Source organism: Pecten maximus, chromosome 8 (assembly GCF_902652985.1).
Source record: "Pecten maximus chromosome 8, xPecMax1.1, whole genome shotgun sequence".
Classification (NCBI taxonomy): Eukaryota; Metazoa; Mollusca; class Bivalvia; order Pectinida; family Pectinidae; genus Pecten; species Pecten maximus.
Window position 1 is genome coordinate 15,435,671 of NC_047022.1, and position 12,720 is coordinate 15,448,390.

Sequence of the window (12,720 nt, forward strand, 5' to 3'; positions counted from 1 at the left end):
TGCTGCACTGGTTACGAAAATATATTACAATGGCGACATAATTTCGCATTTTCATGCCTTACAATTTTTTTTACGGCGATTCAATATCGTAATTTACAGTTATAAGAGGTCTACTGTACCCAATATTGAAACTACTATTTTTTCGCAAATTCATTAATCGTATGAAAATGGAAGCGAGACAACTTGATTTAAATGTCTCGTATAAATTCACGGATCTTTTTCTGAGGGCTTTTTGGGGCTGTAAATTGGCCCAATTCCCAATTATTTTATATCTTAATCAAATTCCCCAATCTAGCAGTTTCCTCATTCATGAAATTTTCTTCCAAAAATCAGACAAAAAGGCCTAATTCCAAAATAATCAGAATAAGCCTCAATTCACTGGAATCAGGCTAAACGAGACGTAATTGTTGGTGAATCTTTTGGGTTACCAAATCCTATAAAGATACCATACCTTTTTGGTGGGTGGCCAGAACAGTACAGGTTCACCAGTGACAGCTAGGGTGGGGCTATCTCCAGCATGGTCCACCAACAATCGCTGTAAATTATCATCAAGTTTTATTAAATGACTGACATGTTCGATCATGTCATAAGGACATATATCATTGTTATTACAGCCTAAATCACCCTTAAATACATATACAAATATAAAGATAAATGTATATTATATACTCTTGAAGTTAAATTTTGCAACTTGAAGCATTTCAAAATAAGATATTTTTGATTGCTATGAGTTATATTTACCTTTGCTTCTTCTAGAAGAATATCTGGTTCCAAAAGTTCTTTCGGAACTCCTTTCTTGGATGGTGCTAATCCTTCTAGCCATTCGATCAATGTACGTAGTCCCTGTAATTCCCACCTGGTAAGATGGACCCACTTCTCAGGCTTGGAGCCACTTGTTGCAGGCATCTCACTCATATCCGTACTGGCTACCTCCATCTTACTAATACCACTAAATGCTGGTTTGTCAGCCTTCTTGTCCTTTTCTACTTCAATATCATTAAAATTATCCATAACCATTTCTTCCGGTCTTTCATATATTTCCGTGTCTGCAGAACTACAACTGTCCGACGAGGATTTTCTGGGTGATCGTCGTCTACCAGGTGTGCCACACTCGTCATCACTTTGTGATCGTTTGATTGGTGACTGGTCAATTCGTGTAAGTTCTATTGTAACACTTTTGACCATTTTGGGAGTGCCAGGAGCCATAACTTCCTTGAAGTCCAGTGGTTTGATATCGACACATCCGTTTTCCTGAGAACACCTTGACGGTGGGCGTGAATCATCATCGTTGGAGAAGGTTTCCATGGTGATATCATCTGATTCCTTCTCCTCTGCAGGTTTCCGGAGGCTCAGATATTCTTTTCCAGCAACACATTTGATATACTGAGCAAGAACATACCAGGCTATCTCTGCATAGAAAGGGTACCGGAACTTCTGACGCACCTGTAGGAACACATGAGAGAGATGATTTAATTCTGATGTAAAGGGAAGTAACTCCTCTTTATTTCTCATTGTAATAAAATACGAGAATAGACGTAAAAAAACAACAAAAAAACAAGCATGGTGAGTATTGCTAAAGCAATACAAGTCCCCTACCGGAACCAAACTAAAAATAGTATTAACAGTGACCTTGACCTTGGCCAAAAAACCCTGAAACTCAAACTTGATCTGTAGCTACTCATACCATACTGAAGTTACATACCAACTTTCACTATGAAGAATGGCTGAGAAAAGTGCGGAAAACTGAGTGGACGGACTGACAGACAGACGGAGAGGAAATCTATAGCCAGGTTTTACAGGTAGGGGACTAATAAGGGGAAGAACTATGGAAACGCTTTAATTATTAAATTAATTTGTTGTTTGTATTCCATACAGAAATTGAAACATGCAAAGTTCCTAACCTATACTTCAGACATCATATCACATGCACCCTTCTATTTAACTAAAGAGCTCCTAACACAGAAATCACAGGATATTTTCCTTTTCTGGAGGAGTAATAATTAATTCACAGACTTCAAATCACTTGAGAGTCTTTCATAAATACACATTAACATAATAATATTATATTTCTGCACCAAATTGAGTGATCCCTTATCCCAAATGGTATTCTTCTAACACAGAAATGTATTGCACACTTATGGACGAAGTATGCAAAACCAGGCACGTCCTTAAATGACCCTGGCTGTTAATAGAAATGTCTGCCAATAACTGTCTGTGATCTTGTATACTTTTATATTATATATATGACATATTGTTACTTGTATAAGGTGTGTATGTAATATTTCCTCCATGAGGTTCTTCCCCATACCCTTGTTTTTTTCTTTTTTTCTTTTTTCTGTCTGCTTTTTGTTGTTAATTTTTTTTCTTTTCTAGTATGTCTAAAATATTTTCCCACTGTTTATTCCACTTCATGGAGATAATTATATAAGATTTGCCTGTTCTATCCAAGTGACTGATAACAACTCTGTATATAAAATTTAATGAAATGAAAATTATACACATGCACTCAATATGTCGTTTTATCACTCATGAATGGTTTGGAATTGTGTGGTACTGTATAGTTGTTTATTTTTTTGCAAAATTTCAATATGTCAAAATTTGGCAATATAAAACCAGTAAACATGTTTAGGGCTGTTCCAGGAAAACATATATGGGATGGAGGAAGGAACTTTGAAATAAGGGGACTAACCCATAGAAGAGATTTAAAATTTTGATGACCTTCCCACATTTTTTTTGTGAATGGTACCCTGGTATAGAAGCAATTTTAATGTAAAAAAGGTACAAGTACATCAAACACACCGAACAACAGTATCAGTATATGTATTCCTGGAACAGCCCCTAGGCATTTGTTTGTACAGGGTCATTTAAGGACGTACCAGGTTTAGAGGTGGAGGAAAGCCGGAGTACTGTACCCGGAGAAAAACCACCGGCCTACGGTCAGTACCTGGCAACTGCCCCACGTAGGTTTCGAACTGGCAACCCAGAGGTGGAGGGCTAGTGTTACAGTGTCAGGACACCTTAACCACTCGGCCACTGCGGCCCCGCTTTTTTTGTTTGTACATATTTGCAGGATATCAATGTTCACGCTATAATTATCTACCATAAAACATGAGCCAAGCCTTTGAAAATAATGATTTGTAAATTGATATGTTTTAGTCAAAATTCTGATGAATGCCATATAGAGAGATTAGCCATCAATTATAAACTCTCTATTCTCTGAAAGTTTGAGTTACTTACGTGAGTCTTATCCTCCACCTCTGACACTCGCAGCTGGTTTACAATATTGTAGCTATGGAGAAAATTACCTCCAAACACTAGAGAATCTTTAGGAGTATATACAGCATGGATCCAACCTGTAAAATAAACAAATTATTGTGTTACTTCGATAGCTATTTCGCGGTACCTAGTGGAAAGTGACTGGTGTAGTAATTGTTGTTGTACGCATATTATTTAGCTGAAAGACAACATGATCAATGATTGTATGATTTGTCTACAAATGACGTAATCAAAAAAACAAATGTGCATTTCATACCAGGTTTTTTTTAGTTGCTGCGAAAATACGGAACCCACGACAATGGAACAGAGTATACATTGTTTTATAGGTTACTTCTTGAGGAATATGATATGTAGAAATTTAAGTTGAATACATGAAGGTCATTCCATCAAGTAAATTTTTTTTTTTTAAAGTACACCAATCGCAGAAATAACCCATATGCTTATAGTCAGGCATGATCACATTTATTTCATGGCTCTGGCTACATTAATTACGATATGATAAAAGGCATGACCTCTTTAAATATAATTTTACCTGCTGGGTTGATGAAGGTATAACATCGTTAAGTATCACTTTACCTGATGGGATGATGAAGATATGACCTCGTTAAGTATAACTTTACCTGATTGGATGATAAAAGGTATGACCTTGTTAAGTATCACTTTACCTGATGGGATGATGAAGGTATGACCTCGTTAAGTATCACTTTACTTGATGGGATGATGAAGGTATGACCTCGTTAATTATCACTTTACCTGAGGGGATGATGAAAGGTATGACCTCGTTAAGTATCACTTTACCTGATGGGATGATGAAGGTATGACCTCGTTAAGTATCACTTTACCTGATGGGATGATGAAAGGTATGACCTCGTTAAGTATCACTTTACCTGATGGGATGATGAAGGTATGACCTCGTTAAGTATCACTTTACCTGATGGGATGATGAAGGTACGACTCGTTAATTATCACTTTACCTGATGGGATGATGAAAGTATAGCCTTCGTTGAGCTCTATTCGCTGGCAGCCCTCGACATGATCAGCCAAAAAGAAGTCTCCTTGTTTTCCTGACAATGTCCAGGTAATATAGCTGTCAATGTTTTTCTCTGTGGGGGGTATCAGCCAAAACACCTGTAAGTTGTTTACATAAATTAATACTGAGAAAGCAAGCACACGACAACAAACTTGAGAAGTCTATGTTTAGAGCAAAGTTAATTCTGTTGGGTAATCGAGACTCACCTTCTGGCCGTGTAGGATGTGGTACCATACAGATGTACCACCGAAATCAATATGGAAGTCGGTGAAACAGCCCTTCACACTCATCAGGCAATACCTAAAGCAGAACACAAAGGCGATCTTAACAATGGGTTCAGGTAAATAGAGAAAAATCTTTGGTGTGCAATAATAGTAAAATATCTCCAGGAGTTTATGAATGTTATAAGAGAGTTACTTCCCTTAGACTGTTAAAGTAAAACGATTAGTCGGCCAAAACGTTTTGTTGGGTATGTAAAGACTTACTTTTGTACTTTTGGATACTTCATCTTGTCTATAATGTTGGTGGACTCAGTCTGACAGTCCTTAAGGTACTGTGGCCATACAGTGTCCACCCAGTCTACTTGTCGCACCTGTAACAGGTAATCTTATAATGTACATGTTACCAAGACAGTACCTCCTCCCCTACAGTCTAGCTGTTGTATTTGATGCAGGTAAATTCATAATACACAGGTATTGTCTTAAGAAGACCTTGTGATTTAAATAGAGAAGTAAGTAAAAGGTTAGGTTGCTTCTGTGAAAAGTAAAAAAAATTACTGCTTGGTTTTATGAGCCAATCATAAAATTCTGTATACAACTAAATATATAACGATTATAACTCCCTACAACATATGGTACATACCAGTGTTGGCGATTCCACGTAGTTCTCTAATTTTGTGTGACTAAACTCCAGACTGATAACGTTTAACAGCCGTTCCCGCTCGGGGTTCTCAAAATACTGAACCCACTCCCGCATACTCATCTCCTTTCCCTTCTGTGTCGTCACGTCCATCACATCAAGGACACGCCTACTTCCTGTAACATCAATCAATTCACACATGTTTTATTTGCCATGATAGAGGGGGCCTTGAATTAGTAAAAACTTTCTTTTTATCAAGTAAATATTTGCTGGTACATTTCATGAACATAATATTTTCATGTCAATTTGAAATCTAGAATATGAACATTTGGACTACCATGCCTTTGATTTTAGGAAGTTACAGAGTGAAATTGTTCAAGCATGATTCAACCAATCACATCATGTGAAACAAACAGAACGACATGATTCAACCAATCAAATCATGTCTAACATACAGAACAACATGATTCAACCAATCACATCATGTGTAACAAACAGAACAACATGATTCAACCAATCACATCATGTCTAACATACAGAACAACATGATTCAACCAATCACATCATGTGTAACAAACAGAACAACATGATTCAACCAATCACATCATGTCTTACAAACAGAGCAACATGATTCAACCAATCACATCATGTCTTACAAACAGAACAACATGATTCAACCAATCACATCATGTCTTACAAACAGAGCAACATGATTCAACTAATTATATCAAGTGTAACATACAGAACAACATGATTCCACCAATCATATCAAGTGTAACAAACAGAACAACATGATTCAACCAATCACATCATGTGTACAGAATACATAGATCTATAGCATCAATCCACCAACGACACAAAGATTGGAGAGCTCAGTTGAGTATCTGATACCACACTTTTAAGATCCGTGGATTACCAGTAAAAGTACCTCAGAGAAAGAAGTGGAATGACCCTACACCATAACACTAGTTTAGTATGATCCAATATTTAGCATAAGGTGTACATACCGACACACTGTTTGACATCATTTACCCGGAAGTTCTGACTCGGCACTCTGTAATGGAAGAAGTCAGTAAAACAAGTGACAATCATCAGGAATTTCAATAAATACAAAACGAGTAATTGAGTGTAAAATTATTCAAAGCATTTTTGTTATAAACATCATCCGATACAATTGTTATCAGTATCACACCTCACCTCATTCCCAGTCCGGTCTTATCATACATCACAATGGGTGCTTCCAGTCCATTCGCCTGTAGGTAGCCCATATTGAGTTCTGTGGAGAGAATGGAAAGACTCATACAACATTAACAGACTAAGTTGTAATGATATAAGTGTGTATGTAATGAAACTGGCCATCTTTGAAATCAAAGGATTTCTCTTATATAGTTCTTCTACGCCATTAAATTTGGATGGAAGGGAGATAACTACATCTCCCATTCTTTTGATACCTTATACGCCGATGCGTTTTGAAGCCATGGTTTTAAATGTTTGTCATAAAGTAATTATGTTGTGCATATACATATATGCATATACATATATTTAGTACATTTTGCATAGATGTTAGTCTGCATATTGAAAATTTGATAATATGATTTTTCCATGAATTCTTACCACGCCTGCTATAAATCTCGAAATCATATCTCTGATATATGAATTATAACGGAGGGTCCCAGCGTCAAGAAACTTCCTAGAAACGCCATTTTCGTTGTACATACGTACCATGACCTTTCATGACCTTGACAAAGTTTTTGTTGTATTTCTTGGACTGGAGTTTCTCCTCCAAGTTAAAGGCCCTCTTTCCCTCGATGTCGTCATCGTCGAGGTCTTCATCTGTGTACGTCTTCCTCTCCTTGGCTCTCTGTAACACAGAAATGGTCAAATCTGTTAAAATACCAGTTACAATGGTAAAGATACAACGTGTGTTGTCCGACCTCTACTCGAGATTGTAGATCTACGCCGTCCTGTTTTGTCGTGGTTGCAACATTTGGTATAAGATTAGTTACCCTATTCGTACTTGATAGCATGCGACAGCCCCCGTGTGTTCTTATAAAACTCCTGGCTGTACCTGGGGCGATAAAACTCGGCGCACAAACAAAACACAAAGCTATCACATAAATGATGAATGGAATTAGACTGGTCAATTTGTAGGCCACGGTAGTCACATAAACTGTATTTTCTTCTGCGAAAAAACCCCATTCTTTTCCTAATGTAACAACGATTTCCCCCAGTCAACGGTATCGGTTCCAACCAAAAAAGGCAATGTTTCCCTTCATTTTCGTTTCATAATTACTAATTAATGTCTATTTTCAACATCTTTGGGGTTATTTTATTTTACTCTCCTGTATAAAATAAGCCCAAAGATGTTGAAAATAAACACCAATTAGTAAGTATTAAACTAAATTAGTATGTTTTATTTTCCTCTCATTTATAAGGGGCCGTGGTGGCCACACTTTATCACTATAGCCCTCCACCTCTGGGTCGCGAGTTCGCAATCCACGTGGGGCAGTTGCCTGGTACTGATCGTAGGCCGGTGGTTTTTCTCCGGGTACTCCGGCTTTCCTCCACCTCCAAACCTGACACGTCCTTATATGACCCTGGCTGTTAATAGGATGTTAAACAAAATAAACCAACCATATCCTTTATAACATAGTTTTTTGAAACGGCATAAAATCAAGCATGTAAAAATAAAATATATCGTTAAGGCCAGGCTAAACAGCAAATTCAGTGATATATTAACAAGCTCATAAATCACTGGTCTGGTGCAATTTTGCAATTTAACAGAAGTATCTTGATCAATTGTTAGGACGTATCATGCATGGCTAACCATGGGCCTTGCTTTTGACACGTAATTTGTTAAGCTGTTTTAATTTTGGCAAAACATGTGAAAAAATACAATAGCGTCTGGGGAACCTTGCACAAAAAAACATTACATTACAAGTGTCTTAAGATGTAATAGGAACATGCATTTTATTGACTGGATTGACTCTATACTGTTTGACCTTAAAATGCAAATGGCGATTAGTACAGCACATTAATAGTCATTTCAATCATCAAATATACTCTTATTAGACACTGTGTAAAGGAACTCGGACAGTGGCAAGTGTTTATACGGAAAATAGTCCATAGAGGTAGAACAAAAAAATTCTGTAAAAAGCTCCAGACTCCCCGAGTTTCACAGGTACTTGGGACCAGGAACTAAAGTTATAATGGAATTGTCTAATTTTAATATGTAACATCATTTCTTGTCTATTAATGCACCGATACCACATTGGAATCTATCAGCGCTTGTTATAAATACAATATATATAAACTCTACTTTATAACAACCAGAAACGGGTGTTTTTTAAAGCGCTTTATAATCGATTCCAGTGTTGTATCGGAGCATAAATAGACAAGAAATGATGTTACAAATTAAAATTTGACAATTCCATTATAACTTTAGTTCCTGGCCCCAAGTACCTGTGCCCAGTGTAACTATTTATCTTGAAAAAAGTCATCCGAGTCTAATGGTATCCGACTGGAGCAATTTTGATAACGTTTTAATCAACGTTCTTTGACTTGAAGAAATCCCTCAACTTAAAATTTCCCATAGGAATTTAAGGAAGGTTCTTCAACAAAGATTTCCCCTTTAATTCTGTAATGCTTCCATATGGAAAATTGTTAATATCAAGGATTAGTTAAGGTATTTCTGCGAAATATAGATGACCCTGAATACTTAGGTATTAAAGGTTTCAGGTCTATAGCGTTCTGGGAGATAGCAAAACCGTCAGCGGCATACGTGTTCCTACACGTGGTCGTCCACAGGACTAGAAAAATCGTGCTCTCACAGCAAAATCGCTTACCAAAATAAATAAAATTCTTGAATAATAAATGATCTAGGGTTCGGACCCTGTGATTATTTTTTTTCTATGTCACAGGAACATGTCAAGTCCCTGTGAGTGAGCGTGTTGGGGACCAGAACAGGTTTAACAATTGCAAGTTGAAAATGTGGGTTAATGTTGTGCTCCAAGTGAACGCATGACTACATCTTCCTGATATATATATATATTACAAACATAAAATCATATCGTTTAGAATAAAAACAACCAAAAACTGTCATACATAGAGATGTGGACAAACGTTAGAACGAAATATGTCAATAACAACAAGTAAGACATAGCTTTATGAAGTGACAAAATTACTCCACAATAGACTTTTGATGGGAATTCAGACAACTGTAGAAATTATTGTCTTCTTCAACACATACATTATAGTTGGTACGAAAAGCAGATTTTAGTAAAAACAATCCGGTATATTATAAAACCTGAAGGCATCATTCATATGAATATACTGTAATCTATAAATTTTGTATAGAAAAATCTTAGAAAATTCAAGATAGACTGCATTCTTAATCATGTCGTTAATGAAATAGAGTTATGATATGTGTACGAAACGCCTAGTCTAGATCTAGGCGCAGGTATTTGAACACTTTTGTAAATATTAAAACAATAGTTTTGTACATCAATTATATTTATACCTACGTTACTATATTACTTAGTACATACATTTATATATAAAATAACAAACATGCCTCACACGTTAAATACTATGTACAAATCACAGGGACTTGACACAATTCTCAACAGTCGGTCCATATATTATAATACCAGGGATTAATCTAGAATTTAGGGGGAACTACCCTTTTTGGACCATAGGGGAAAATCAGTTCTGAAAAGGGGAAATTTAAACATCACAAAGTTTCAGTTTATGCTTTAAAAACTCATTTTCTAAGTAAAAACAGCAAATGATTAATTAGGAAAGCAAATCTGGAGTATTTGGGAATATTATTGCCATAAAAATGAGGGAAAATACAATTTTTCAGTGAGTATTATACATATATATGGACCGTGGGTTGGGAATTCTTGCCAAGTCTCTGTGGTACAAATGATAACTACATACACAAAGGTCAAGGACAAAATTGAAAAAAAAAAAAAAAAAAAACGGGTGATGAATGTCTCTTTTTTTAAGTGTATATGTAGCTAGTACCTTATATTTTTTTACTACATGCACCGATAGTGATATCTGTTTGTAAATTGTATCAGAATTATCTTCTCCGGTAAGAAAATACATCAGAAATAAGAAATCTATGTAAATATTTATCATATCCCAACAAAACTGATATTTGCCATATTTTAGATATGGATATAACATATAGAGGCGTGCGTTCATTATTAACTTTAAAACTCGCTTTGCACTGCGATATGATATACATGTTCGTGATTAGACATATGTGAGGAGTTGTTTACATTTTACGCTAAATCTGCCTTACTGTCTTATAAGAGGGTTAAGGTGTCCCGACTCTTTATCACTAGCCCTCCACCTCTGGGTTCGAAACCTACGTGGAGCAGTTGCCAGGTACTGACCGTAGGCCGGTGGTTTTTCTCCGGGTACTCCGGCTTTCCTCCACCTCCAAAACCTGACACGTCCTTAAATGACACTGGCTGTTAATAGGACGTTAAACAAAACAAACCAAACCAAAGTTATATAGTTACATAGGGCCAGTTCACACCTGCTTCGACTTGTACTTTAATCGTATGGAATAGCAACTTGGGCTATATTTGTTGGAATAACTGTCGTGATTGTATATCTAGATATATTTATAAATGTGGTGTTTATGTTACTTTGGTGTTAAAACGTATATATCGTATCGCCATAACGCACAATTCATCGCTTGATTTCAACAGCTAACGCACATGTTAGACTTGGTTCCTTGAAATTTTAACAGCTAACCAACGGGTTATTGTTCGAGATATTCACAGCTAATCAACGAGTTATTATTTGAGAATTTTCACAACAAACCAACAAGTTATTATTTGAGATTTCCCCAGCTAACCGACAAGTTATTATTTGAGATTTTCACAACTAACCAACAAGTTATTATTTGAGATTTTCACAACTAACCAACAAGTTATTATTTGAGATTTTCACAACTAACCAACAAGTTATTATTTGAGATTTTCACAACTAACCAAAATGTTATTATTTGAGATTTTCACAACAAACCAACAGGTTATTATTTGAGATTTTCACAACTTACCAAAATGTTATTATTTAGATTTTCACAACTAACCAATTAGTTATCATTGGAGATTTTCACAGGTAACAGACAAGTTTATCCTTTGATTTTCACCTCCTATAGACATGGAAATATCTATATTAATGTATGGTCATGTACATTAATTACTTTATGATACGAGACGTCAGATATTGTCATGTTTTCGGGTTAAAATGCGACTTTAACACAATGAATGCTCATAACTTAATATTGACATGTTTTTCGATACATAAGCAATAATGTTCCTGGCGTATGACGTCATATTTATGACACATGCATTGCGTGTGTAATGTTCGTGACTTATGGTACATCTATGACGTCATGCTAGTAATTTGTGGTATGTCTATGACATCATGTTTCTGACATACATTGCATACGTCATGTTAGTGATTTATGATACATAATCTATGACGTCATGTGTATGACATACCATGTTCCCACATTGGCATTGCATAACCTATGACATTGCTAAAGCTTTGACTACTTTCATATCTAGCATGAATGTCATCGGGGGGAAATGCCAATCGCATATGGCGTACTATAGCTAGTGCTTGATTTTTTTTTAAGTCTATATTCAATTCGCTAAAAAATGTAATCTTTAAATATTTTACAACAACTAATAACATATATTAATCACGCTTGTAAGCTCAGCTGGAAGGTTACTGAGGGAGGAAACCAGAGAATCCGGGAAAACCTCACGTGGCGGGGAAGGTGACCACATACCTTTTCATGATCAGGTCCGGGGAATCGAACCCCGGCCGCATAGGGTAAAGACAAGTTACCACATTGCCATGTGATCACACTCGCTAATCACATTGACTATGATAAGATAACATACATATTACGGAAACTCTAATTATAAAACTTATTAATGTGGCATTTATAACCAATAATATAAACGAAAACTTTTGTGTTACAAAACTATTTAATTGATGACTTTTACATTCTCTTTTTGCCAAATGTTGAACCTGTGTAATTATTTGGGAAAGGGCTTTATTAATGTTGTTATAACTTGTGCCCAATCCTTTTTTGCTTTGATTTATGGCAATAAAAATATGCTTTAACCAAGCTTTGTGTGGTAAATATGTACACGAAGTTAGTTTATTTACACGGGGGAGGGAGGGGGGTATATATACAGTGGCGTCAATCATGATGGTCCAACTTCGCTAGCCAAGGGTTTTCAATACGATTTTTCACGTGAAAATGAGAGTATCGTATTGAACACCCTTGGCTAGCGAAGTTGCATGATGGTCATGCGATTCATGACATTTACAGCCTGATCAATGTCATTAACCTGGTAGTTACACGGTATCAGACCTAGAGCAAATCTTGGAGCAGCAAAGTAGATACCGGCATGGTTTCCACTCAACCGGATCCTCTGGTTCCTCCGCTCATTGTCGGCCATTTTAAATCATTGACGTATAAAATATAAGATGTTTACTCATCAATATGCGTATGT

General features: G+C 36.2%; 1 protein-coding gene across 1 annotated transcript in view; it reads right to left on the minus strand.

Annotated features, from left to right (window-relative positions):
- Positions 1-12,720, minus strand: part of LOC117332570 (lysine-specific demethylase 2A-like) — a 43,061-nt gene that overhangs the window by 21,423 nt on the left and 8,918 nt on the right. Inside the window, exons 2-11 of the mRNA XM_033891537.1 lie at positions 6,887-7,025; positions 6,362-6,440; positions 6,172-6,218; positions 5,168-5,340; positions 4,792-4,898; positions 4,513-4,606; positions 4,251-4,404; positions 3,238-3,353; positions 742-1,443; positions 452-535 (exon numbers count right to left, since the gene is read on the minus strand). Coding sequence (XP_033747428.1) covers positions 452-535; positions 742-1,443; positions 3,238-3,353; positions 4,251-4,404; positions 4,513-4,606; positions 4,792-4,898; positions 5,168-5,340; positions 6,172-6,218; positions 6,362-6,440; positions 6,887-7,025 — 1,695 coding nt within the window. The remainder of the gene's footprint in view (positions 1-451; positions 536-741; positions 1,444-3,237; positions 3,354-4,250; positions 4,405-4,512; positions 4,607-4,791; positions 4,899-5,167; positions 5,341-6,171; positions 6,219-6,361; positions 6,441-6,886; positions 7,026-12,720) is intronic.